The sequence below is a fragment of the Lepus europaeus genome, chromosome 15 (assembly GCF_033115175.1).
Source record: "Lepus europaeus isolate LE1 chromosome 15, mLepTim1.pri, whole genome shotgun sequence".
In the NCBI taxonomy this organism is placed as follows: domain Eukaryota; kingdom Metazoa; phylum Chordata; class Mammalia; order Lagomorpha; family Leporidae; genus Lepus; species Lepus europaeus.
Window position 1 is genome coordinate 65180414 of NC_084841.1, and position 26137 is coordinate 65206550.

Here is a 26137-nt window from a genome sequence, read left to right on the forward strand (position 1 = left end):
TGTAGATAGGGTACAAGCCTCAGAAATGCTATAGAATAATGAATTTAATGTCATGGCTGTATTGTGAATTGAATTCTAGCAGTCAGCTCAGTTCAAATAATTCAAATGGTAGTAAGACGACTGTTTTAAATGGCTGTTAACCCACTAAGTCCCCAGTTTTGAATTCTGTGACTGTTTCAATAAGATAGATACAGGTGGATTAACACAGGTTGGAAATCATGATCTAGGGCTTATATAACCATTATTTAAAAAAATACAAATTGTCCTATTAATTGGGCCATGGGACAATTTAGCTTCTTTTGCAAATATATAAGCCATCATATAAATATGACATAGGGTGAATAGGATATCTTTTCATCATTGTTTTTTCATCATTGTTGTCAGTTTCAGACTATACTTGTATCACTGATTTTCCCTTATAGCTTGGAATCCAGTATTTTCAAGGAATACTAATAAGTCATAAACAGTGAAAAAACCAGGATGTGGTCATGGATTCCCTACTACTTGATGCATTTGTAGAACTACACCTCCCAAGCTCTAGGTCACACCTTGTCAACAAATACACATCAGTAACAGTACATTAGAGTTTGCAGTATACTACACCTTACTCTGCAGTATGCATTGTCCCTGTGTCCTATTTATAAGTCAGTTATTTTAGAACATCAATAATTTGAAATACTGTGCGTTCCTTGAATGAACAGCATGGTTTTAGAAAATACTTTATGGATACATTTCTTATGTGATGTACCAGTTATGTACATAATCTTTTGTTCAGTTGAACATTTAGAAAGGTTATAATTTTCACAGCAAATTTAAAAAAATTATTTTTGAATGCCCTAATCATTCACCCATTAATTTTTTTCAAATGAATGTAACTCTAAAAACATAATATTTGTTTCAAAGTTATCATAAGTGATATATTTAAGTTTTTTTTTTTTTTTTTTTTTTGGGAGGTAAAACAGCAAGGTTTATTAGGAAGGAACATCTGTAAGGACGGATGGGCACCTCTCCAGACAGAGCCTGAGAGACTGGTGGGGTGGGGGGAGGAAGGAGGGAGGTTACAGGTTACATGTTGAGTGGAGAGATTACACCTGACCAGGCCAGGCGGGTGGCTCAGCAAAGATGCAGAGAGCTGAGCGCGCAGTCCAGTTGAGGCTGGGGGTTTTTAAGGAGATGGGTCTTGCTTCCCCACCTCTGCTCCTCTTGGAACAAAGGGCTTTTTGGATGTAAATAGAAAAACTTCTCTTGAAGGTCTGAAACAAAGGACTTTATGGATGCAAATGTTATCAGACAGGAGGAAGGGAGCAGGGTGTTTGAGATGCAGATACTAGGCTGCACCTGGGAGATTGTGGAAGGCAGAAGGGGGCAGGGCAGGATTCGAGGGCCAGGCTGCCCCTGAAACATTATGGGGATGACTTTGAGATGCAGATGCATATGCTGGACATAGATGTCTTCTCTTTAGGCCTGTTACACACACATAAGCTCATAACTGACTACCTACCTAACATTCCCCCCTCAAGAGGTAATACCCAAAATTCTTTTTGGGATTATGGATGGAGTTTCATCTTCTGTAACTTCTTTAAAGCTGGCATGTGGGCGTCGAGGGAGATTTGGGTATTTTCTCTTGCTATCTGTCTTATGGTGTGTGACAGTGGCCTTGGAAAGACTGTGCTGCTCGGTCCAGGGGGCTGCTCAGGTCGTTCAGTGGAATGGGCTGGAAGCCTTGTCTGACGACCATTTGGAGTTTGACAGCTTTTAGTCTGTTAGAGACAAAACAAACAAGGGCATTAAAAACACACAGTCCAAACAGAAGCAGCAAGATTACAGACGTTATTGGGCCAAGGAGAGGAAATAGTCAGGATTTCCACGACCAGATATATTTAAGTTTTTATAGGTATCCTATGTATAGGATGCTAGTACATAATGGTTTAAGGAAGATGGTGAAAGATTTTTGCAAAAAATTTTTATTACACATTACTTAGAAATTTCATATTTTCTGTAGCATACATGGGGTACCTATTTCCCTTTTATATTTTTGATGTATTTTTAAATTGTGAGTTAATTAATAATACTAATTCAGGTGTTACATTGGGTCTTAGTGTTGCTTCAATTATTCAGTTACTGAATAACTGTAACTGAATTCTAGGGATGTCTAGTAAAGGTTTGGCTGAGTTTTTTTTTTTTTTTTAAACAAAAACAAAACTAAAATTCCTTTGGAAAGAAACAGACAGCTAAACAAAATGTCCAAACTTCTGATATTGTCGTGGATCATAATCACCTTTAAAGAAACTTTTTCAAAAAAAGCCCTTTTTAAAGTGCTTATAGTTGAAAATGTGAATTTTTGTTGAAAGGGAAACAAAATTGATTTTTTTTCAGTTGATTTAACATAAGTAACTGAAAGAGTGTTCACTCATGCAGCTAACTCAATTTTTGTCTTCCTTTTCTTGTTTATTCAGAGACTAGAAATGAAAGATGAACTTTCTTGCCTTTTAGATTTCGAAACAAATGATCAGTTTAGAATGCTTCACGCTAATGGAAGGGCATACTGTTGTACTACTTAACACTGCTGTTTAGTCTAGATTGTCACTTTTATTTGTTTATGATTAATTATGGGTGCTTGAGTAATATTCTGAGATGTGGAAAATATATTGTTAGTTTCATTCGGCTTCTATTCCCTAGCAAATATGGCCCAGTGGAGATTATGGAAGCGTGTGTTGGCTGACCATGTTTATGGTTCTTTTAAGCTTTTCTACAATTAAGGGTTAAGTCAAAAATTGAATGCTGAGAATTTAAGTGATGATTACCTAAGCTTGGTGTGATCTGTTAGTAGATTTTTCTTTCTTAGAAGTCTGCAAAGGCCAACAAATGTGTGGTTGTCATGACTGACTTTATGACCTTGGGCAAATTACTTAATCTCCCGGCCTTGGTTTCCTCATCTGCAATATGGGGATAATAATAACATGTGCCTCTCTCGAGAGTTGTGTGAGGAAGCGTGCTTGGCACATAAATAAAAAAGCAGCTGGAAAATGAAAAATCATCTCATTAATGAGGAAAATACTCAGGATGACATACAAAATACCTTATAACTCTTTCTTCTTAATCTGCTTATATTCTTTCATTAAGAAATAAAATAAAATAATTTTCATGAAATGTCTTTAAAAATAAATCTTCCTTTAAAACTTGTATGATTTCTTTTTCTACCTGAGCACTAGTGCTGAGTATTAAGATGAGTAATTATGCTTGCTTGCTCTTTATTCTTATTTTTTCTTTTCCCTTCTGACCGCTTAAGGGTTATTTAATATTTTAAGTTAACACACTGAAAACTAAGATAGTATTTTAAAAATCATTTTCAAGAAATATTACTGTAGCAATTCACTGAATCAAGGGAAAGTACTATTCTGCCTTCTGATTATTACCTGACTTTGATTTTCATTTTTCTAAATTACTGTAGACAATGTCTATATAAGCTATATTGATTTATCACATTTTTCTTCACTTGGTTAGGTTGATAATACCTGCTCAGCAAAGCTACTTTTTTAATGTATTTTATAACTGTTACTCACACTGTAGTTGTACACCTTGTTGGTGCCACATTTTCATTTCAGCAACTACAATGTATCAGTATGACACTACTAAACTAAATGAATTCATCTTTGAAGTGACTCAGTTTATGGAAGTCCTAACAAATAAAATGCATGAATACATTTCTGTGTGGCACTTGTCTTTTGACAAAATGGTTGCTTCAGGCTTTAACATAAATGTATAGCTATAAAATGAGGAGAGTTGGCAATCTTTTTTGAGAGGTCTTTCTTAGGTCTTGGCTTTATATTTTAAATATTATTTTACTTAAATCATCATCAAGTCACTCTCTGAATTTTTACCACACACTTGTTAATGAATTGTGATTTTGTTATCAACACTCTTGCAAAAAATGGATTCTAACTTTATTTTATCTAGTCTCTAACACACGAGGTCAGTCTTTAACCAAGAACGATACTGTGGGATTTGCTCTCATTCTCTTTTATGCTTTGAAATTCATTTACATTGTTTTCTGACAGATGTTTAATGTAAGCAACAGGGTGACTCTGCTTCATTGAGTCTTATTTGTGTTGTATACAGAAATAGTGATATTGAATATGGATTGGGTTCCGTTTCAAAATTAGCAGGACCGTCCAAATTAGAGAAGCCAGATTTGGAGATTACTGAGAATAAATTAATAGTTCAATTTAATGAGGAGATATAGGGTTGAGAAAAAAAAAGGCAAGGAGATTTCATTTATTAAAGCAAGCATTTATTGAGAATTAGAGACTAAGAGTTAGATAATTTTAAAAATACAATTGATGAAAAACATTGACAGTTACATTCACTTAGTAGTTTAGAACGTTTATAAAACACTTGATTATGTTTTATTTTTAATTAATTCAGCTATCTCATTTAAACACTTTTAATGCACATGGGTAGATCTTAGCTGCCACAGGGAAGTAAGTGCTTGTGTGTGAACATATTACATATTCAGTCACAGACATTCGTCAGCACAGTACACACAATGCCAATTGTTAAACATTGAAAAGTCAAAGAATTGGATTTTTCTCTAGAGTTTTGTTTAATGTTGTATGATGTGTATAATGACGATCTAGAATGTATTCTTAGCTTCTCAAGGGGGTTCTGGTTACAAAGAGGAAGATAAATTATGCTGTATCTTTATTGTAGTTGCATTCTTTGAAAATAGGGAATTTATTTCCATAGTAATTCCCTATCAATCACAAGTTACTTATGAGACAGTCAGATAATCTGAAATTTTAGCTTGGAACATCAACATTTAGTCATAGTTTGGACTTATGTATGATGATACTTCAAAAAGCTCATGGAGGAATGGAATTAAAAGAGTTTGTTTTGGTGAAAAAAAATTTGGTGCAAAATTTATTTTTTATAATATGTAGAAAATATGTAATATGGAAAGACTGGATTTCAAACACTTTTTGCACCAAAATAAACTTATGTTATTATTCACTATTTTCCTTAATAACTTTTGGGTGAGAGTTTAATTTTTAACAGATTTAGTATGATTTATACATACAAGTCTAAGAACTTAATGGTATTCTCTCCTCCATACACGCTCATCCAAATGGTAGAGTCCAGTAGAGAACAATGACTAAAGGCAATTGAGCTCCTCACACACTTGCTCTCCAGCCCTGAAGTATCACAGGCATTTTCACAAAAGCTGTTGATCACAGTCTATTTACAAAACCCCACTGTAGACTTCCCTTCAACTGATTGTATCCCAGTGAGATGATTGGCCATCAGCATTTTTTTTCCCCCCAAGAAAAAGCTTCCCACTGGAGCTTTCTCTGTTATATTCACTAGAGGAAATGCTTAGTTATTGTGTTTGATCAGAGGTACTTTTTCAGCATGCAGTTGGCTATCAATCTTGGATCTTTAACAACAGAACAATACCCCTGTGCCTGAGAAAACAGCTCAAGTTATAACTTTTATGGCTTTCATCTGGCTAGAAGAAGAAAACAAATTTGGTCAGCACCATGGGTTTCTCAGGCAAGATACAGGAAAATTTCCAATTATTCCTTTGTCTGCATTGTTACAGAGAACTCCCATTAGTGCGACCATGCTTCTTTCATTGTGGGAAACCTGCACCCTCACTCCCCCCTGTCTTTGGCTTCGTGCTGCCTGTAGGCTTGTTTGCCTTCTCTGGCATGCTGTTCTAAATTCTCCAGCAGGTTTGCTCTGCAGGCTGCAGTTGATGGGACACAGGGAAGCAAAAGAGAAGGGGAATCTGTGATATCCACCCCCCCCACCCCTTGTGTTTTCCCACCCCCAGCCCCATCTCAGGTAGCCTTTCTGGCAGCGGCCCTGTCTCCCCCATGGTTCTATCCTAGGACAGATGTCCGGCAGCTCCAGCTTGCATTGGTTGAACATGGCATATGGAGTCTTCTTCCTTTGCCTTTCCACCCTTGGGGTGCTGGTGGCTTCCTGCTGTTGCTAATTTTCTGGCTTCCACTAATATCTCCAGCTTGTCTTCTCAGCTTCTTCACCAGAATGAAGTTCCCTTCATGTAGTTTAGTACTTAGAGCGGTTTCTGTTTTCCTGATTAGAGACCCTCACTGATCCATCTTCCTTCCTCACCAATCTGGCTTTCTTAAATGAAAGTATATTTAAGAGAATAGAACTCGTATTTATTTCCTTTCAGAGAATCTTGTAACAATGAGATCAAAGCACCATGCAGAGGATTGGATATAAGATTTAAATTTGAGTTGGACTACCACTAGCTAAACTGCTGTCTGGAGTCCACACAAAGCATAAGTAGAGGGATAAGGACTGCTAGGTAGCTGACAGTTACATAGAATGAAGCTACAAGACCATGGTGAGTCCTAAGAATAGGATGCAAGGCTGGCTGCTTAATTGTAGAAAGGTAGTTTCTATGTTTTCACAATGCTAAAATCTGTAATGTCCGTCCACAAAAGCAAATGCAAGGAAAGATATTTGACCAAAGGAGAAATTAGCTGTTGTGACTGGTTCTTTGAGTCATTGGTTATTAGATATTAATTATTTGAGGTTGCATGTTGAATGGATTTGACTTGACAATTAAAAAATAACTTACGTGATATCATCTTGGTACTTTTTAAAAATATTTTATTTATTTATTTGAGAGGTAGAGTTACAGACAGTGAGAGGGAGAGACAGAGAGAAAGGTCTTCCATCCATTGGTTCACTCCCCAAATGACCACAACAGCCAGAGCTGTGCTTATCCGAAGTCAGGAGCCAGGTGCTTTTTCCCAATCTCCTATGTGGGTGCAGGGGCCCAAGGACTTGGGCCATCTTCTACTGCTTCCCAGGCCACAGCAGAGAGCTGGATTGGAAGAGGAGCAGCCGGGACTATAACCGGCGACTATATGGGATGCCAGAACCATAGGCAGAGGATTAACCTACTGTGCCATGGTGCTGGCCCCTCATCTTGGTACTTTATATTTTAGTTTTCAGAAATCTTGATTATGCTTTTTATTGAGACAAGAGCATATAAATGACTCTAATATAAGATAAATTATAAATGGATATTTAAAATGTTACCTTAGATGTACAACATATATTGTCATTTTAACTTTTGCTTCAGTTGGTTGAAGCTTTTGAACTGTGGTTAGACAACGTTAATGGAGAGCACAGGATTACAGATGGACAGTTCTTTGTATCAGAAATTCGTGCCTTAATATTTTAACATGTAACTCAAAGTTATAAATTTTTGCAGCTCACTTGGGATTGTATTGTCTTCTTTAATGACCATATAATTCCATTTTCCGTGTTATTTAACATCAAGGAAAGTTTCACAAAGTCCTTCTTTCAGATGATCATTTCTTATCGATACCTGGTGTACTGCCTGTGAAGTCTGATTCCTGTGCTTGCAGTTCTGGAGTGGAGAGAGGAGTCAGGAACTAAAATGTGTCAGTTCCACATCTGAATGCTTTGTTAGCCAAATGCTGTTGCTTCTCTGAACGCTTTGTAGAGCTAAGTTAAAAAAAAAAAAAAAAGGAGTCTGACTTAGTATTTAGAGAATTTCTGACTTGGATTTTGAGTATGAATCCCTGGGTGCCCCTGAGTTTGACTCTGCTGAGGTCTATCCATAGCCTTTCCCGTCGTCTCAGGTGATCCTGCACTAACAATAACTGCGACCATTACATCACGTACAATTGTGAAGGCTGGAGAAGAAACACTACCTTTTATAGGACCGCATTGTGATTGCTGTTAGGGCCAGCTTCTGGGACTCCTTTCTCACCCCTGTGGGTGATCTGTTTGATTCTTTTTTAGTTGATTAATATCAGACTTGGGGCTCTTTTTGGGGACCTTGAGACGTAGGGAAAAGACTTATATAAACTGAAATGTGTGGGAAGGTTTCTTCTCATCAAAGTGGCTGAAAGAGTGGAACAAGAGGAAGCTGCTGCTAAGGTGAAGTGGTTTTTCCTGTGGGTGATTTAGGGTGCTCCAAACCTTTGCGGTAAACCCCAGAGGAAAACTGTGGCCACGCTTCCTGGTGCTTCTCCTCCACATTCGGGAATCTACTCCCGATAGTGTAGAAGCCCCAAAGATAGGTGGTAGCTCAGGTTTTTTTGGCTCAAAGGCTGGAAGATTGATTTGTGACATTAAGGTGTAGGCACTTTTTACTCTGAACTTTGGCTTGAGGCCGAGGCCCATAAACGAAAATGTAAGGCTAAGAGATTTTCAATGTGAAAGTGAGTCCCAGTTGCACATACTAAACCAAGAAGGGGAAAAAAGACAGTTTTATTTTAGAGAGTAGATAGAACATTTCTGTAAGATTTTTAGAATGCCACAAAATAAAGTACATGATAGAATATTCTTCAAAGCTAAAAGTTTTAATGCCATGCCTTTATTTTTTAGTTTAACACTTTACACTTAAAGAGGGAAATGATTGGATGGTTTTGTTTTAATAGACAGTGTCCGATCAAGAGGCCAGTGCGTAGGTCAGTCGGCTTGGATATAAGCTTTTGTCTTGGGCTAAATTTTCAGTATATTTCTTTTGAAACTTTTCACCTTTTGAGATATGATTCATGGATGCAAATGTCTGAAATTGGTTCCAGACTATGTGAACTCTGTTTTTTGAAGATCTCTGAACTTGGGATGAGTAAATGGAAGAAGTGCACAGCCAGTCCAATTAAATGAAGGAATCTCTCCTTGCTTGCATTCACATTTGACTTAATTTACCCTTAAGTTATTTAAGCTTTGATTATTTTCCTTTGTTTAAGTGAAACAGTGTAAACATTTTATTTTTTAATTGAAGAGAAATTCTGATGCTTAGCTCCTGCTAAGGGAAAAAGTGACAGGGCTCTTAGTGCTGCTAACTTTAAATGCCGTTTGTAGTTCATTATGAACTGCAGAAATCTTCTATGGAGAAAAGGATTTGGTGGTGAAAAAAGTCCTAGACAAAGTCAATTAGAGAGTGTGCTGCCTGCCGGAGTGCGGGAGGAGGAGCAGAGCATCCATTCTGAATTGTTATAGGAAAAAGCAGAAATCCAATTAACAAATTCACATTTCTGCAGCAGAAGACGGTGATTAAAATTTTGGTGAACTACTCAAAATTCCTGCCACACACATCACAACTCTGACAACTTACTGAGGCTGTTTTATAAGAAAAAGTTCTGCGTTTTAAGCACAAATATGTAAATAGAAACTCATTATGCCTCTGGTTCTGCATTGACCTTTCATTGTGTGGGGTGAGAATGTTATTTTTTGTTATTTCGTGATTATGTTAGTGAAGTTTATGGTCAAATAGAACACTTTTTAAAGCTGCAGATCCTGCGTTTGGTTGTGATTCAGAGAATAAGAGCTGATTTCTGGAAATGTAAACAAATGAGATTATCTCTAATGGTTTTATGTTGATTTCAGATATACTCGCTTTTTAATCAGCTTGCAATAGATGTGTTCGCTGCACCTAGTGCCGTGTTCAGCCCTAATGACACAAAAATGAGTAGGATATGATCCTGCCCTGCTGTAGCTTGCCTGTGACTCCAGCGGGAGGAACACACAGTTAGACCGAATTATAAACAGCATGGTTACCCAGAGGGTGGAAGAATGAGCAACATCACTGTGTGTGCCGACCGTGGCTGTCCTGTGTGGCTTTCTGGAGCCTTCTGGAGGGGCTGTGAGGGCTGAGCGGAGTTGTGATAGGCTCAGGAGTGAAGCCTCAGCAAGCTGGGGAACACAGTGTTCACGCATTTGTTTTAGAATTAGGCTGGGCTTGATGTATCATATGTATTGTGGCATGTAAGCCTACACATTTGAATTAATTGACTATTTTTATTCACATATTGTAAAACTAATATTTGTATTTAGCTAACCTACCGAATTTAACATATCTATTTATAGTTAATACAATTCTATATGAAATTTAGAAGAGTAAATGCTATTTACACTAAATTTTATGTCACTCTCCTCGGATACCTAGGCATTTCTCATGTGGCATATTTAGATATCTTTCCTGGCTGTCCCCAACTATCCTGATAAGTTGCTGCAATACCCTCCAGGTGCTCCCACAAAAATCCTTGTGATCAGCCTTGATTCCCTTTCCCATGGGCCATCACCTATTTGTTAAAAAGTTTCTGTTGATTTTACTTCCACGTATATTGGTAATCAGATCACTTTATACCACCGCCACCTGCTGTCATTGTGGTGGATTAACTGGATTAATTCAATATATCTTTTCTCTTTGCTTCCACCTTGTTCCCATGTTCTAGACTTGAGAAATTAAATGATCATTTACAAACTTAAGTCAGAGGTAGTTGTTTGACTTAGCATTGAAAATACCCATTGAGGGGCCGGTGCCACGGCTCATGTGGTTAATCCTCCACCTGTGGTGCCAGCATCCCATATGGGCACCGGGTTCTAGTCCCAGTTGCTCCTCTTCCAGTCCAGCTCTCTGCTGTGGCCCGGGAAGTCAGTGGAGGATGGCCCAAGTCCTTGGACCCTGCACCCACTTGGGAGACCAGGAAGAAGCACCTGGCTCCTGGCTTCACATCCGAGTAGCTCCGGCCGTAGCAGCCATTTGGGGGGTGAACCAACAGAGGGAAGACCTTTCTCTCTGTCTCTCTCTCTCTCTAACTCTGTCAAATAATAATAAAAAATACCCATTGAGGGGCTCATTTCCCGTATTGGAGCATCTGGGTTAGATTCCCAGCTCTGGCTACTGACTCCAGCTTCCTGTCAGTGCAGACACTGGGAGGCAGCAGTGATGGCGCAAGAGGTTGGGTCCCTGCCACTTGTTTCTGAGATGTGTATTGGGTTCCTGGCATAGGCCTACCCTAGTCCCACCTGTAGCAGGTGCTTGGGGGCTAAACCAGTGGATGAGAGTTCCCTCTCTCTCATTCACTTTCTTTCTACCTCTCGATTTAAAATAGTAGTATAAAAGCACACTCTTGTTCAGAACTTCCCAGTGACTCCCCAAATTTCCCAGAGCAGAGCAGAAGCCCAAGTCCCTGCTGTGGCCTGCGAGGCCCCAGTTGGTCTGCCCTTCCTTACTCTCCAGCTTGTTTCTTTTCCATTCACTCTGTTGAACCACCACTGCTTCCTAAACAGTCTTGTAACTCTACACCAGTTTCCGTCTCAGGACCTTTGCTCTGCACTAACTCTTGCCCAGACCTTAGCGTGGATTTGTTTGCTCCCTCATCTTCTTAAAATCTTTTCTCAAATGTAATCTGCCTATTTAAAATTACACCCCATCTCTCCTGCCTCCTCCGTCCATCATGCCTTGCTTCATTTTTCCCTATAGAATTTATTTATCCTCCCCAAGTAGGAATATGATCACCCTGTAGACAGGAATTTTTGTCTGTTATGCTCACTGCTATTTTTATTAGCTAGAACTGTTCCTGGGACATAATAGGTATGAAATTAATGGTTACTGGTTAAGTGGATAATATCTTCAGCATTATTCTTCAGGGGGTGATTGAAGTAGCTGATCTTTACAAATTCTTTTTACACGTCCAATTGCTGGGTTTAAATATCATTTGCTCTGTAGTGTAGAAGTGGTTCCCAGTCCGGCCTGGGACTGACTAGATATCTTTTTCAGAAATACTAATAGCTCGAGCTTTCTCAAGCCAGTTGAATCAGAAGCTCAAAGGGAGAGGCGCTGACCACAAGTGACTGTTTAAAAACTTCTCCAGCTGATCCTAATGTGTAGCTCGGGTAGAGCCAGGTGCTCAGGACACATTTGGTTTGGTGTGAATGAGTGAATGAAGAGGCACCACAACTGCTGCATCAGAAGCTCAGACTTGGAATGGCTCAGGCATTAAGATGAGATTTCAGATGCTTGTGAGGCGAGATCATTTCTGAGCAGCCCAGTCTAGCAAGGGTTGATGGGGGGAAGGGAGGGAACAGAGAAGGGATGCAAAGGAAATGGAGACTCATAGAGGGCTCTCCTGTGCAGTTGCAGCACGGGGGAAGGGGGGACACATTTTTTCTGGACCATTCGGATGGTTACAGCATCGTTCACGGGCCATACAAAATTACCGACTTAAAAATTAGCCTGCTGTAGATCTATTGAATATTTATTTATCTATTTTTCATTTGAAAGAGTTGCAGAGAGAGGTAGAGACAGAGAGAGAGGTCTTCCATCCACTGGTTCACTCCCCAGATGGCCACAACGGCCGGAGCTGTGTCAATCTGAAGCCAGCAGCCAGGAGCTTCCTCCAGGTCCCCCACCTGGGTGCAGGGGCCCAAGGACTCGGGTCATCCTCTCTTCCTTTCCCCGGTCACAGCAGAGAGCTGGATCTGAAGAAGAGCAGCTGGGACTAGAACCGGCACCCATGTGGGATGCTGGCACTTCAGGCCAGGGCCTCAACCCGCTGCATCACAGCGCCGGCCTCAATCTATTGAATTTTGAGTCCCTCCTGCAGCTGCCTTGGCAGGGCCAGACCAAATGATTTTGTGGCCCTGTATGGCCCACGGGCTGGACGTTTTCCACCACTGTATAGTGTAGTAGGGGGGAAGGCTGGGCCATGCTCCCTTGGCAGCTCTTGCCAATCAGTGATTCCTGCTTGAAAAGCACAGATGTGTTTGGAGCTTGCTAGTTAATGATGAGCATTAAGGCAAATATACAGTTACTGTCTTTCTTCTCTCTAATCAAGAAGGCTTTTGGGGGAAGATGAGATTTGAACCAGGCAGTTGAGTAAATGGAATAGAGAGGAGAATCGACCCCTTCAGCTTATCGGAGCAAAATAAGTGACTTAAGAGTAGCTTCAGAATAACAAGCACAGTTCACTGAGCACCGTGAGAACTATTTCTCAAAATTTCGGAAGAGACTTGCGCCATCTTAACTGCTTTCAGGGGCTGCAGGGATGAACAGTGAGGGGCCTTGGCTGGGAAGCCCTGGGATTCCTTCATGCAGCAGAAATGGTTTTGTTTTCTCAAGGCTTCGGAGATGTGGGGGACATGATGAGAGATACTCTGGGAAGTGCGAGGTGGCAGACAGGAGTTGAAGGGCCCACTCAGAGGAGAAGCCAGGCAGTAGAGTGTCCTAGGAAGCAAAACAGAATGTGAACAACGTGGTAAAGGTGTGAGATCCGATAGAAGAGTGGCAGAGTTAAACAGGTCTTGGAATGCAAAGAGCCAGAAGGCCAGTGTGGGTAAGAACACAGTGGCTGGAGGCCATCTGTAGGGGAAGTACCTGGGAGTTAACATGGCAGCCACTGTCGGCTCCAAAAATAAGTTTTTATTGTCTCTGCCTTTCTTTAAAATGATTGGAAAGCTTTTCTGTTCCATCTCCGTGTTCTCACCGGGATTGGACTGAGCTGAGAAGGATTTGCCTGATATCCTAGATGTGGCTTATTAGCTTTCTGACCAAGCTGAGGTAGGTCTAGTTGATGAGTAGAAGGGATGTCCTGCTCTTCGCTTATCCAGTCGAGTTCTCCAGGTGTACACGTCACACCCTTTAAGGCGAAGTCTTCCTGTGGTTGGAATAGAAATTCTCTCTGACCCTTTCCTTCCATTTCCATTCTCAGCAGGCTTCATATACACACACACACACACACACATATATATTTAATTTCTTCCCCTTCCCCTTCTTTTTGACTTGTTCCTTTGGTCTTTCCTTGACCCTTTTGTCTCCCTGTGCCTTTGACTCATCCCTGTTCTCACCTTGACAGCCTGACAGTCTGGTGCTAATCATCAAGACTGCTTGTCGTAACCCTTGATTGTGCTCCCAAAGACTACAAATGATGCTTAGACTGTTGGTTAAAAAAAGTCAATATGTGCAGGACTGACAAGAAGTAATTTAGGTACTAATTTGACATTTGATCGTGTTTTGTAACTATATAGAAATTTTTATTCATTTCAAAAATTTTCACCTGCAGCTGTCTCACATCAGTTACCCCCATTGGCCTGAAACAGTGGACCGTCCCTGCTGCCTTTGCCCAGTGCTGTGAGTCCTCTTTTGTTGGTGCATCCAGTGCACTCAACCTACCTGCCCGAGGACTTGCTTCATTTTTTACTTTTCCAGGGTCTTAAGAAAATTTGGAAGCCATTTGAGGTCTTTTTATAATCTGCCAAGCCTATGTTTCCTAGGTAACATTTTAGCGTCTCATTTTATATTTAAGTACATACATGGCCATACCAATCATTGACTAATTTTAGTCTTTCATATGAATTGGTTGGAAGTCATATTTTGTTTCTAATAAAAGCAGTGTTGAAGTGTGATTACCTGCATTTTACATTCTGATTTGAGTTTCTTTTAGAATACGTTACTAAATGTTTAAAAATTAGAATAAAACATTTAGAAGATCCTGGTCATACATAAGGCTTTGCTTATTCAAGTCCTCTGTGACTTGTAAAACCCAAGACTACCAGTGAATTATAAGGAAAGTAAGTTTAATTAAAATGTCAGTTTCCTAAATGTAATTATGTGTTTCAGACTATGAAGGATTATTTTAGGTAGCTTTTTATGAAACACTGGAGGGCACTATTATGAAATTCCCACAGCGAGGGAAGGAATGTGATGAATTTGACAGAGCTGTTTGTGGAGTTTTGAATAAAAATGCCACATCCCTTGGATGTGCTATGTCTGTGTCTTGTAATGATGCTGGTTACTGGGAATTAGCTCACTGGAACTGCCGCTGGGTACGATCATTATTTCAAGGTGAGCTGGCCAGGTTGGTCATAGGGATAGCCATGTGAACATAGCCAGTGCCTGTCAGCTCATAGATGAGCCTTAATTGAAATCCAAGAGTAAAGTACTCTTCAAAATCCCAGGAGTGTGAGAGCTGAAGTGAACCTATTTCCTCCTGGGTGCATTTATGCTACATTTGAAGAGTAAATGTTCACTTACCAACAATGACCACAGGGCAGTAGTCCCAGCACCCAGTGTGCTTGCTGGTCCACCTTGCACTTGGGAATGGGCCTGGATGTAGGGTTTCTAAAGGTTTAAGAGTCAGCTAGGTGTAGAGTGTTGTCACATAGCTATTAGAATTGGAACTTTCTGCTGTAGATTGGTCCTAGAAGATATCTTTGTGTTTCTGAAAGTCTATAAAATAGTTTAGGTTTGCTAACATCTGCCTTCCCATTATCTGTACTTCAATAAGTTATTCATACCCCTCCAGTATTTAATTATCGTCTGTACTATGAGAGACTGTACAGGCACAAAAATGAACTTAAATTTTATACAGAACTTTTATTATGTGTACTCTCCATCTTCTGATTGATTAAATGATTTCTCTAATTGTGGTAAAATATTTGGTTTACTGGTTTAACCATTTTAATTGTATAATTCTGTGGCATTAAGTAGTTCAAACTGTTGTGATAAAGAGATACCTTTCAGTGAAGGAAGCAAAAAGGTAGGTTAAGAATTCACATGGAAACATTGTAACAGAAGCTGTGCTAGACCCCCCATGTGTAGGAGATATTTTATGGCTAGATACTTTTTTTTTATTTTGCGTCTTCCTAGACACTATAAAAAAGGTAATTGAGAAAATAAAGTGATGCCATTTGTATTTGTGTATTAGGCATGGCTGTATTTTACAGTTCACATATACAATTAATCCTTAACATTCAGATTCAATAGCCCTACCTCACAGTGTTTTCAAGCAACCCTGTGGGTCCATTGAATGCATTTATTTCTGATTTTGCTGTAGTACCAATATGGGGCTGCTCTCAGAACTTGAGCCCAGCAAGCTGCCCAGTGCCTGCAGCTCACAAAAGTGGCTTGCTTCCTTACATGTTACTAGAATATTACATCTCCAGCAGTGATAAAAAAACTTTTTGGGTGTGAGATCAAAAATGCCCTGCAAAGAACGCTAACTGTAAAAATAATGTAATTTAAAAAACAAAGATTTTTTTGGATACAAAATAGAAATGTATACAGCATTACTGAGGGGACATTAGTAGGAGGAGTATCACGCTTAACAGGGACTCAGATTGTTGGCATCTGTAAGTTCCCCTTTGCTTGATCAAGAATAAGAAAACTTGACCAGTGAAACCACTGCAGCCATTTCTTCAGCCCCAGTGCAAAGCATTGTGAAAAATAAAACTATGGAATGTCAAAAGTCAGCTAACTCAGGATATATCTGGGGCCGGTGTTGGAACGCCGCAGGGTAAACTGCTGCTTGCAAAGCCAGCCTGGTTTGAGTCCCAGCTGCTCCGCTTCCAACTCATCTCCCTGCTAATGTGCCTGGGAAAGAAGTGGTAGATGACCCAAATGCTTGTGCCCCTGAACTCATGTGGGAGACTTGGATGGAGTTCCAGATGTCTGCCTTAGGCCTGGCCCAGCCTTGGCCGTTGTGGCCATTTGGGGAGTGAATCAGCAGACGGAAGAGCCCACTCTCCTCTTTCTCTGCCTTTCTGTCTGTAACTCTTCCTTTCAAATAAATAAATAAATACTTTTTTTTTTAAAAAAAAGTTATATATCTATTTATTGACAAAATATGAATTGAGCAGTGAGGGGCTTTGCAATATTTTCATGAAGTGTTTGCATTAAATCTATCTTCCCACAAGTAAAAGTTGGTTCGAGACATTTATCAAGGCGTTACCTCCTTTCTCTTTGTATCTCTCTCTCTCTCTTTTTTTTTTTTTTTTTTGACAGGCAGAGTGGACAGTGAGAGACAGAGAGAAAGGTCTTCTTTTGCCATTGGTTCACCCTCCAGTGGCTGCTGTGGCCAGCACGCTGTGGCCGGCGCACCGCACTGATCCGAAGCCAGGAGCCAGGTGCTTCTCCTGGTCTCCCATGCGGGTGCAGGGCCCAAGCACTTGGGCCATCCTCCACTGCCTTCCCGGGCCATAGCAGAGAGCTGGCCTGGAAGAGGGGCAACCGGGACAGAATCCGGCGCCCCAACCGGGACTAGAACCCGGTGTGCTGGCGCCGCAAGGTGGAGGATTAGCCTATTGAGCTGCGGCGCTGGCCTGTATCTCTTTTTGTCCTTTGGTCACTCTGTGTATCTCTCTCTCCTCTCTCTCTCTCTGACTCTATTTCTATCTCTGTCTCTATCTCTATCTCTAACTCTATCTCTCTCCTAATGTGGACCTAACAAGATTGGCCACATCAGAACTGCCTTCTTGGCAGCTAAATATAAGCCAAGAGGAGAAGACTGAACGGATCAGGTGGCTGACTCCATCTTTCTGTGAGCTTGCATAATCAAAGTACTTGTGGGGTCGGTGCCATGGCATAGTAGGTTAAGCCTCTGTCTGAGTTGCTGGCATCCCATATGGGTACCGGTTCAGGTCCTGGCTGCTCCACTTTCACTCCAGCTCCCTGCTAATGGCCTGGGAAAGCAGTGGAAGATGGCCCAGGTGGAACACCTGAAAAAAGTTCCATGTACCTGGCTTTGGATTGGCCCAGCTCCAGCCATCACAGCCATTTGGGGCGTGAACCAGCAGATGGAAGACCTCTCTTTCTGTCTTGCTCTCTGTCTGTAACTCTGCCTCTTCAATAAATACATAGATCTAAAAAAACAAAAAACAAAAAACAAAAAAAACAGAAAGTACCTCATGGGATTCCCCTTGTCTTAAAGGATGCCTCACTTCCCTTCAAAGATACAATGAAATATGCTTATTTGAAGAGGGTAATTATGACCTTACCACCTTTCTGTACATGATACATTAATTTACTTTGAAGACTAGACATCAGGGAAGACAGGAAGCTTCCATAAAAGAATAGAGAAAAGTATTAAATGGGGAAGGTGGTACCTAGAGAAAATTTCTGCTTTTTAAACAGTGTTTTTCATTATTTAATGGTGCAGCACATACTGATAATAGTACAATTTGGATTACATAGATAAAATATCAACAAGGTATCTACCATTTATTCATATTTCAGTAAAAAAAACAGAAAACTTGTATGGAAGTGGCATTATAAATATAAAAGCTAGTATCTGAAATTGAACAATATAGACAGAATAATCTTACTAAATTATAGGTACTTTATATAATATCTTCAACAGCTTCCCTACCTATTAGATAACAGGTTGCTAACTTTTAACTTTTATGTTTCAGTAAAATCTGTTTTATTTTAATGTTATTTATATACTTATGATAGATTTCTATATTCAGTTTTAGCTTAATGTGTGAAATACCACATCAATAATATGTTAAAAATTTTAGAATATTACTTATTTTAAATAGTGTACTATGATACTCTACTTTGTATTAAACTATATTTGTAATGCTTTAAAATTAACATAACATTTATCTTTTTTCTGTTTTATTTTACTGATCTGATTAGCTAAGAAACCTTTCCAGCTTGGACCTACGTCATATCACTGAACTGGATAATGAAACTGTGATGGAAATCGTCAAGAGGTGCAAAAATCTTAGCTCTCTCAATCTCTGTCTGAACTGGATCATAAATGACAGGTAACCATTGAGACATCTTTTCCAGAGGAAAACATTGAATGCGGCTGTGCCTTTTCAAATTGACGTTTAAATTTTGAAAACCATCGAGATCGCTTATAAGTGCAGCAAGCTTTTTATGTTCTTTAATACAAATATTTGCCTAAGCAATTTTAACAGTAGTCTGTCGAATTATATCTTCATTACCTACCCAGGATATATTATTTGTCATGTTGATAATTTGGCAACTTCTGTGCTTGATTTTACTGTTAATTTATGAAGGAAACTGATTCCAAGAAACTATCCCAAACGATATGCTTTTAGAGTCTTTAGGAAGATGACATTTTGTTCTCTGTATAAATAGAATTTGTTTTGAAAATGGAAATCATGTGATGAACAAATTAATATATTGTATAAAATTTGTAAAATGAGTCATCTTATAAATAATGCTAAGCCCATTTGTCTTTGCAATATTTTATAATAGAAGAAAAAGACCAAAGATCCCTTGAAAGTTTACTATTATCATGCAAAAAACTGCCCAGTAGCACCAGCACAGCTAACAGGTTCAGGTAGTTTTGTACACATAAGCATGAGCCAGGATTATTGTCCAGTGACTTAAAAATATTTTAAAGATGAGTCATCAATAATATTTGGCTTTCAAAACAGAAAGCACTATTTCAGCTAAAATTAGAACCTCCTAGGGTTGGAATCTTTTTGAAGTAACGGAGTTTGTGTCAGATCATGTTTTAAATTTAAGATGCCCCCCTCACTTTTACTTTCCTGCTTAAAAATAAAGTCTTGTATACTCCATTTTCCCCAACTATGGTAAAGTCTAGTGACATTTTGTTTAGTTACATGGAATTACCCTTAAGCTATGGGTTAGCTTTGGCAAGGCTATTGTTCAGTAAAATATTTCAATTTTTCTTGAAAAATTTACTGATCTCGAATGGGCACATGGTCATCATTTAAAAATTGTGTTTTTTGAGTAATGTTTGCAATATTAAATATATCAAAATATGAAGAAGATTGATCTCATTTTATAAAGTAAAATTCTCTGTAATCAGTACTGTTCTATATAGGCAGTTATATGACAATTTAAAATAAGCTTTAATAAGTTTTCCATAAAAATAAGAAAATAAAGTACATAAATAAACATTATCCCATGGATTTTAAGTGTCTAAAAATAACTTAATATTGAGAAAATTTCTTAGTAATGCATTGAACTAAAAGGAGAAAATTTCTGTAACAGAATGCTTATATTCCGTAATAGTTTTCTGTATACCTGATGTATGTAGAACAGTCAGTAATTGGAGAATGCTGTAGTTAAGGTGCAGTCTGTATGACATTTGGGTTATTTCCAAAGTAGACATTTTACTTAGGTTTCTGATTTGTATTATTTACAAAAAGATGTTCAGGGATTTCTAGTCATCTTGCTCGTAAAATGCTTGTTTAGCCAAAACTGGGTGATTTGCAAATGAAAACACAGGCAGCCATCATTTTGCCTTTCCTTCCCTGTGTTGGGCTCCATGTACACAAAGCTTGTGCTATTTCATTTTTTTCCCTACTTATCTTTAGCGGTTGTTTGATCTTAAATATATGTAATGTAGAGATTTATTTGCAAGGAATGAAAGTGTATTTTTATGTTTTTAATAGAAAAGTTTGGATTGAGAAAACATGCATTTTAATGAGGTTGAGCAGTAGACTTTCAAAGATCAGACTCTTAGGTTTTAATTACACTACATGCACTTATCCTGTGTACTGTAATAGAACTTTCAAACATTAAAACCCACTTTGCGGTATCATCTAAATTACTCATCTCATTGTTCTTGCCATACTGCATTACTAAGCTAAGTAATATTTGTAATTATATTGGTATAAATCTAGGACTTCCCATCAGACTTAATTATAATCTCAGCACTTAGCTGAGATGGGTTAGTAACCTTTCATAGAGAGAGCCCTGGAATGACTAATGCATTTAGCCTATCAATTAGCTTCTATTTTACATTTGTTCATTACGATCATCCCTCAGTAAATCAGGAAGCATTTGTTAACCTCCGACTAAATACTTGGTGCTGTGTCTCAGACTGTGGGGCACTGAGTCCCTGCTGCTCTCGAAGGTCGCTCTCTTTAGGTGACATAAGACTCACTGGTAGTAGTGAGCCTTGTCAGAATGGAGGGGATGGAAGTAACCTTTGTTACCCAGGTAATTGATAGGCACTTTGCACATGTTCTCATTTAATCCCTTCACCGTCTTTTTTTCGGGGCAAAGGTCATACTATTCCTATTCAACTTAGATCATTTGTTTGACTTTTCTTTGGCTTTTTGGTGGATATAATTTTTTGTCATTGCTGCAGTAAAAACTGGGTGGGGAAAAATGAGAAGAAACAAATGAATGGCTGATGAGTCCCTTTCCCCTCTCATACTTGGATTCACACACAATTGACATTTATATGTGAAAGTCTTAGTTTATTGTTTTAGTAAGCTCCTTATTTTATATTAAGTGTATAACAGAACCTTGAGGTACTATTTTATATAAAATATCTATTATAAGCCTCTATTTTTAATGTTGCTAGTGTTAATAAAGGATTGCTCACATTAAGGTAAGCTTTGATATTTATCTCAGTTCTTCTTATATAAGATTTATTCTAGGGTTGACAAGTTCTCACCTGTGAAAATTTTTCAAATTTTTTTTTTTTTTCAAAATTTTCAAAGGCTCATGGTATCAGCATTTATGGTCCCGGAATTGATCTATGTGACTATGACATGCTATGCTGTTCTTTATCTGTGTTTTTCTGAAAGCATTTTCTGCATTTAGAAAGTTAAACAGTGTGATATTTTCTTGGATGCAGGAAGATGGTCTAGTAGTCATTTGACATTAGCATTACTTTTGAATACAAATAAAAATCCAAGGGTTTTGTGAAAAGAGGACACTATTTCTATCAGTGATTTAAATTAAACATCTGGTTACTATGTCTGCAGCTAAGTTTATTGAAATATTTATTTGTATTTGATAGAAATCTTTTGTTGTTCACATCCAGTTTGGTCTTCAACATTTTTATATGCTTGACACAGAATGAAAAAGCAGCACATTTCAGATGTGGAAAGCTGATAGGTAAACGACTGAGTTCTATGCAATTCATAGCAATATGCTTAGAACAGCTCTTTTGTTCTTTTTTGCCAATAAGGATGATAAGAAATATGGCTGATTTTAGTAGATGTTTATGAAAGCTCTTGTTAATGTTTAAATTAACTATCAAAAAAGGTCATAAAGTCCCCATTTTCAATTTTTCACATTGGTCCTAAAAAGCTGGGTCAGTCCTGTCACCTGTATCCCTGTTATCAGATATACAGCCCTTTCACTGACAGTTGACCATGATTGCTCCTGAATTAGAATTCTGCAGGATAACAAATCAAGAGAAATGAGAGTCCATAGCATCCATTAGCTAAAATCACAAAGTGTAACAAAAGCCAGGGTTGTTATAAGTAAATCATTTTGCCGTAATTTGCTGTGTTAATCTTAAATTTATGTAGAGGAAGCTCTTGCGTCACTGTGTACTCTACAATTTAGAGAATTTAAATCTTAGACTGTTGTGGCCAATTTCTTTCAAGTGTATAATAAAGTTTATAATATATTTAGATTCACTTCATATGTATGAGAGTTTAGAATAGTAGCTGTAGGTATTTTCTCTTTAAATGAAACTTTTTTTTTTTAAAAAAAGGATTTTTTTATTTGAAAGGTAGGAAAAGGGGGGGGGTCTTTGATCTGCTGGTTTACTCCCCAAGTGGCCACGCAATGGCAGGGCTGGGCTAGTCCAAAGCCAGGAACCAGTAGCTTCTTCCAGTCTCTGGTGTGGGTGCAGAGGCCCAGAGACTTAGGGATCATCCACTGCTTTCTCAGGCCCATTATCAGGAAGCTGGATGGGAAGTGGAGTAGCCGGGATTCAAACCTGTATCCGTTATACCACAACACCAGCCCCCAAGTGAAACTTTCAGATAAGAACATTTGCAGTTGCAAAGTAATGGGCCACCGTTGAGTCCAGTCCGCAGAACCGTTTCATTCAGTGTATACAGTGTATATTTGAAAGTATTGAAGTAGTTGCCACCAGTTTAAAAATTGGGATAGTTCTAGGCCAGTGCGGTAGCTCAATAGGCTAATCCTCCGCTTAGCGGCGCTGGCACACTGGGTTCTAGTCCCGGTCGGGGCGCCGGATTCTGTCCCGGTTGCCCCTCTTCCAGGCCAGCTCTCTGCTATGGCCCAAGTGGTTGGGCCCTGTACCCCATGGGAGACCAGGATAGGCACCTGGCTCCTGGCTTCGGATCAGCGCGGTGCGCCGGCAGCAGCATGGCGGCCGCGGCAGCCATTGGAGGGTGAACCAACAGCAAAAGGAAGACCTTTCTCTCTGTCTCTCTCTCTCTGTCCACTCTGCCTGTCAAAAAAAAAAAAGGGATAGTTCACATCAAAATACTGAATTCGGGCCTTTTCTTGGCGAAGTTGGGGTTTAGCAACACCAGGCCCACATTTTCTCATATCAACAATCTTTCTGCAATAAGGTGTGGACTGTTCTCTAGGGCCATTCTCCCAGCTGCCCACCCCCGCCTTCCCCCAGGCAGGTCCCCTTCTTTTATATTATCCTCTTGTTCCCCATCCACTGAATTCTCCTTCATTGAAGTCCAGAATGTAGAGACTTTTGCTTATTTCATATTTTAAATCAAACAATTCCTTTAAAATTGAGCCTGATAAAATAAAATATATTGACAGCTAACATAGAGCTCATTGATGTCCCTAAATTAGTCCTTTGTTATTTCAGCCTCCAGAACTTGGCCAACAGGTGGAAGTTGGGGGGGGGGGCAGCATTTGACCTGTAATAAGTTAAAATGTCCTTTTTTATGGAGTGCCATCTGAAAGTAGAGAAGTCGCTCTCCTTCGCAGAGTGCTGTAAAACGGTTCCCAGCATTAGCAGGCGGTTTGAACCAGTTTGCTAAACTTGACTTCAAACCCATGAAGTTGTTCATTTTAAAATGAATTCATTGGCAGCGTTTAGTATTTAATTCATGATTCCTTTGCTTGGAGTATTAAGAAAAATCTTAATACCCTGATTCTCTTTTTCTACAGAAAAAGCAGTTTTTTAGTCTTCTCAGTTTACTGAGGTTAAAGTTGTCGAGTGACACATTACTTCACCACCTTTGAACGAGGCTGACAGCACCTTGGCGCGTGTAGAACTCAATGAGGCTTTATATAAAGATTTTTCTAACTCCTTTGAGCTTCTCTGGATGTTTATTCTGTTTCTTCTTTCAAATTTCCGTTGATTCAATAAAAAACGGTGATATTTAGAAATAAAGTTCAGAGAGGATTTGAGCAGGTGTTGGTGAAATAAAATATTTGCTGAGTGCCCATTGTGTTTTATTTCCAAGAATTGTTTTGAGAACATATGCTATATATTGTATTTATAAGTGTTCAAGGACTGAGTGGATAATCTACCATCTTCCTGTGAATGTCATGTCACAGTGGACTTAGAGTTTTATTTCATTTCAATCCCCTAATATTACTTAATTCTCCTAGAGACTGAGGTTTAAAGTTTGCCCAAGGGGGCAAAGCTCTCCATTAAATCTAGCAGACATAGGCGAATTTCAGTCGGAGAATATTTTGTTTTCTATTAAAGTTAAGTGGTCTGGAGAAGAGGAATACTTTTCACCTTGGAGTATTGAGTGTGAAGTTTGAGCAATTTTCTCCTATAAAAGCCTGAAGACTTAGAAATAAAAAGGCGGCAAAAATAATGCTGACTGTTGAAGCAGCTCCATAGTGGTATTTATAGCTGCACTGCTCTGCCTCGGTAGAATGCCCAGCAGTCCACCTGCATACATTTAGTGCCTAATAATGACTGTGGGCTGGGTCAGTGGAGCTGTAGTAAAACTGAATTTTACCTTAGTTCTATAATCCACTGAATGGCTTTGTGTGTGTTCTGCAGCATCTATACATGTTTTCACAAAAAAAGATTAATGAAATATATTCACTGATTTCTGGGAGGATTTTAGGGACAAGAAAGTGTCTTTCAGAGCGAGTAGCATTAGTTTGAGGTAGACGTATTTTGGCACTCACTCTTGCATTCATAATTATTTGTAAGACCATCCCTAGACAGTTTAATATTGGAGGAATTATTCTTCAGCCTTTCAGAAATTCTCCAAAAATGATGTCTTCTGTGTCCTTTATCCATTAGCCTTTATCTTCAAAATATGATTGCTTTTGTAGTACCAGCGCACCTGAGTGTATATGCCCTCCCCCTTTCTCCTGGAGCAAGGATAATAACAGTACAGTCTGAGTCGGACACTGTGCTGAGTGTTGACACACGTTTCATTTAATCCCTACAACAACCCAAGGAAGGAATTACTAATCCCATTTTCAGCCAGAGGAATTAAGGAGCAGAGTGTTGGACAGCTCACAGCGAGTGGAATCAGGGCTCTTCAGAGTTCAAGCTTTAGCCACAAGGGGCGCATCGTCTCCCAGTGCCTTCTGCCTCCTACTAAGAATTAGTGATCACACATCCTGGTGTGCCGCGGAGTCCCAGCCGTGTCTGCTGTCCTGGCATTCCGGCAGGGCTAGCGTTTGTGCTGCTGCTGTTCCTGCTCCTGCTGCCGCCCCTGCCTGACTTCCAAAATCTCCCGGTTTGGTTGACAAATTTTGTGGTCATCTGGCCTCAGACATCAGGCCGTGCTGCTGTCTATCATCAGAGTGCCGCCTCCTCTTTTTCTTATGAGAAATCTAAGAGGTGACAGGTTTTGGATGTTTACACTGCATACAGAGATACAGATTTTTAAAAGCAGCTTGTTCTGTAATAAACTGCAATTTTTCCAAACAACTCCATTTGTAAATATTCTTAACTGCTTCTGAAATTCCTTGAGGAAAAGCAGAGAGTCTTTTATCACACTTGACTCATTGTTTCAAGAATTTCACAAATGAATTTTGAGTAGGTATTTATTTAAGCATGTAATGATGCGCATTGACTTTTACAAATATTTCATTACCTGTGGATGTTCTCTGTCAATTGTAGCAAATATTTAGCTATGGCAGAGTGAGGAATACTGAATATATACTTTGAATAAGTGATCTCTCAGGAATAACAGCTTTAACTTCACCAAAGGATTCAATACTCTTGGTAAGAAATAATTGCCATAACCAAGCTGTACACTTTCCCAAGTATAAGTGATTTTTCATTCAAGGATATTTCTCTACAAAAGGCAAAGTCTCTTTGATAAAATAATTTGTGCATTTGTCCTCCAGTAAGATGCTTATTTTATTCAAATTTAAAGAAGCTTTTTCAGTTGTTTGGTAGGTAATAATATTGAATATTGGCTCTTTCAGTATTTCCAGTTATTAAATATGCAGTTATTGCATTGTTAAGAAAATACATAACACCAGTGTTTCACCTGGTGAAACACTTTTGAAAGGGAAATCTGAACGGGATGCACATGTCTCGGCCTGTCTGGATTTTTAACTCCAGGACTACAAAGGAAAGGAAAGGAAACTGAGTTTGGTGTGGGTGACTTGGGCTCATTGAGTCTATACATTCATATTATTTTGCCTAATAGGAAAATATGAATTTTATTATAGCTCTAGCAGATATATTTGTATACTGTATATATTTCTATATTGTCTGGCTCTTAGGGAGCAATAATGCATAAGTGAACATTTCCATAAATAAAAAGAGTTTCCATAGAAGCATTTTGTGGATGTTCCTGGATGTGCTACTCTAAATGCTGCTAGGACTTTTGTGTTTTTTGGGCAGATAAAAATGAGTAAACAGATATGGGTAGCATT

The 26137-nt window shown here is 39.0% G+C and overlaps 1 protein-coding gene across 1 annotated transcript in view; it reads left to right on the top strand.

Moving 5' to 3' along the window:
- The window catches only part of FBXL17 (F-box and leucine rich repeat protein 17), a 553738-nt gene that overhangs the window by 165087 nt on the left and 362514 nt on the right, over positions 1–26137 (top strand). The window contains exon 6 of the mRNA XM_062212315.1: positions 18218–18348. Within this exon, the coding sequence (XP_062068299.1) occupies positions 18218–18348 (131 nt within the window). The remainder of the gene's footprint in view (positions 1–18217; positions 18349–26137) is intronic.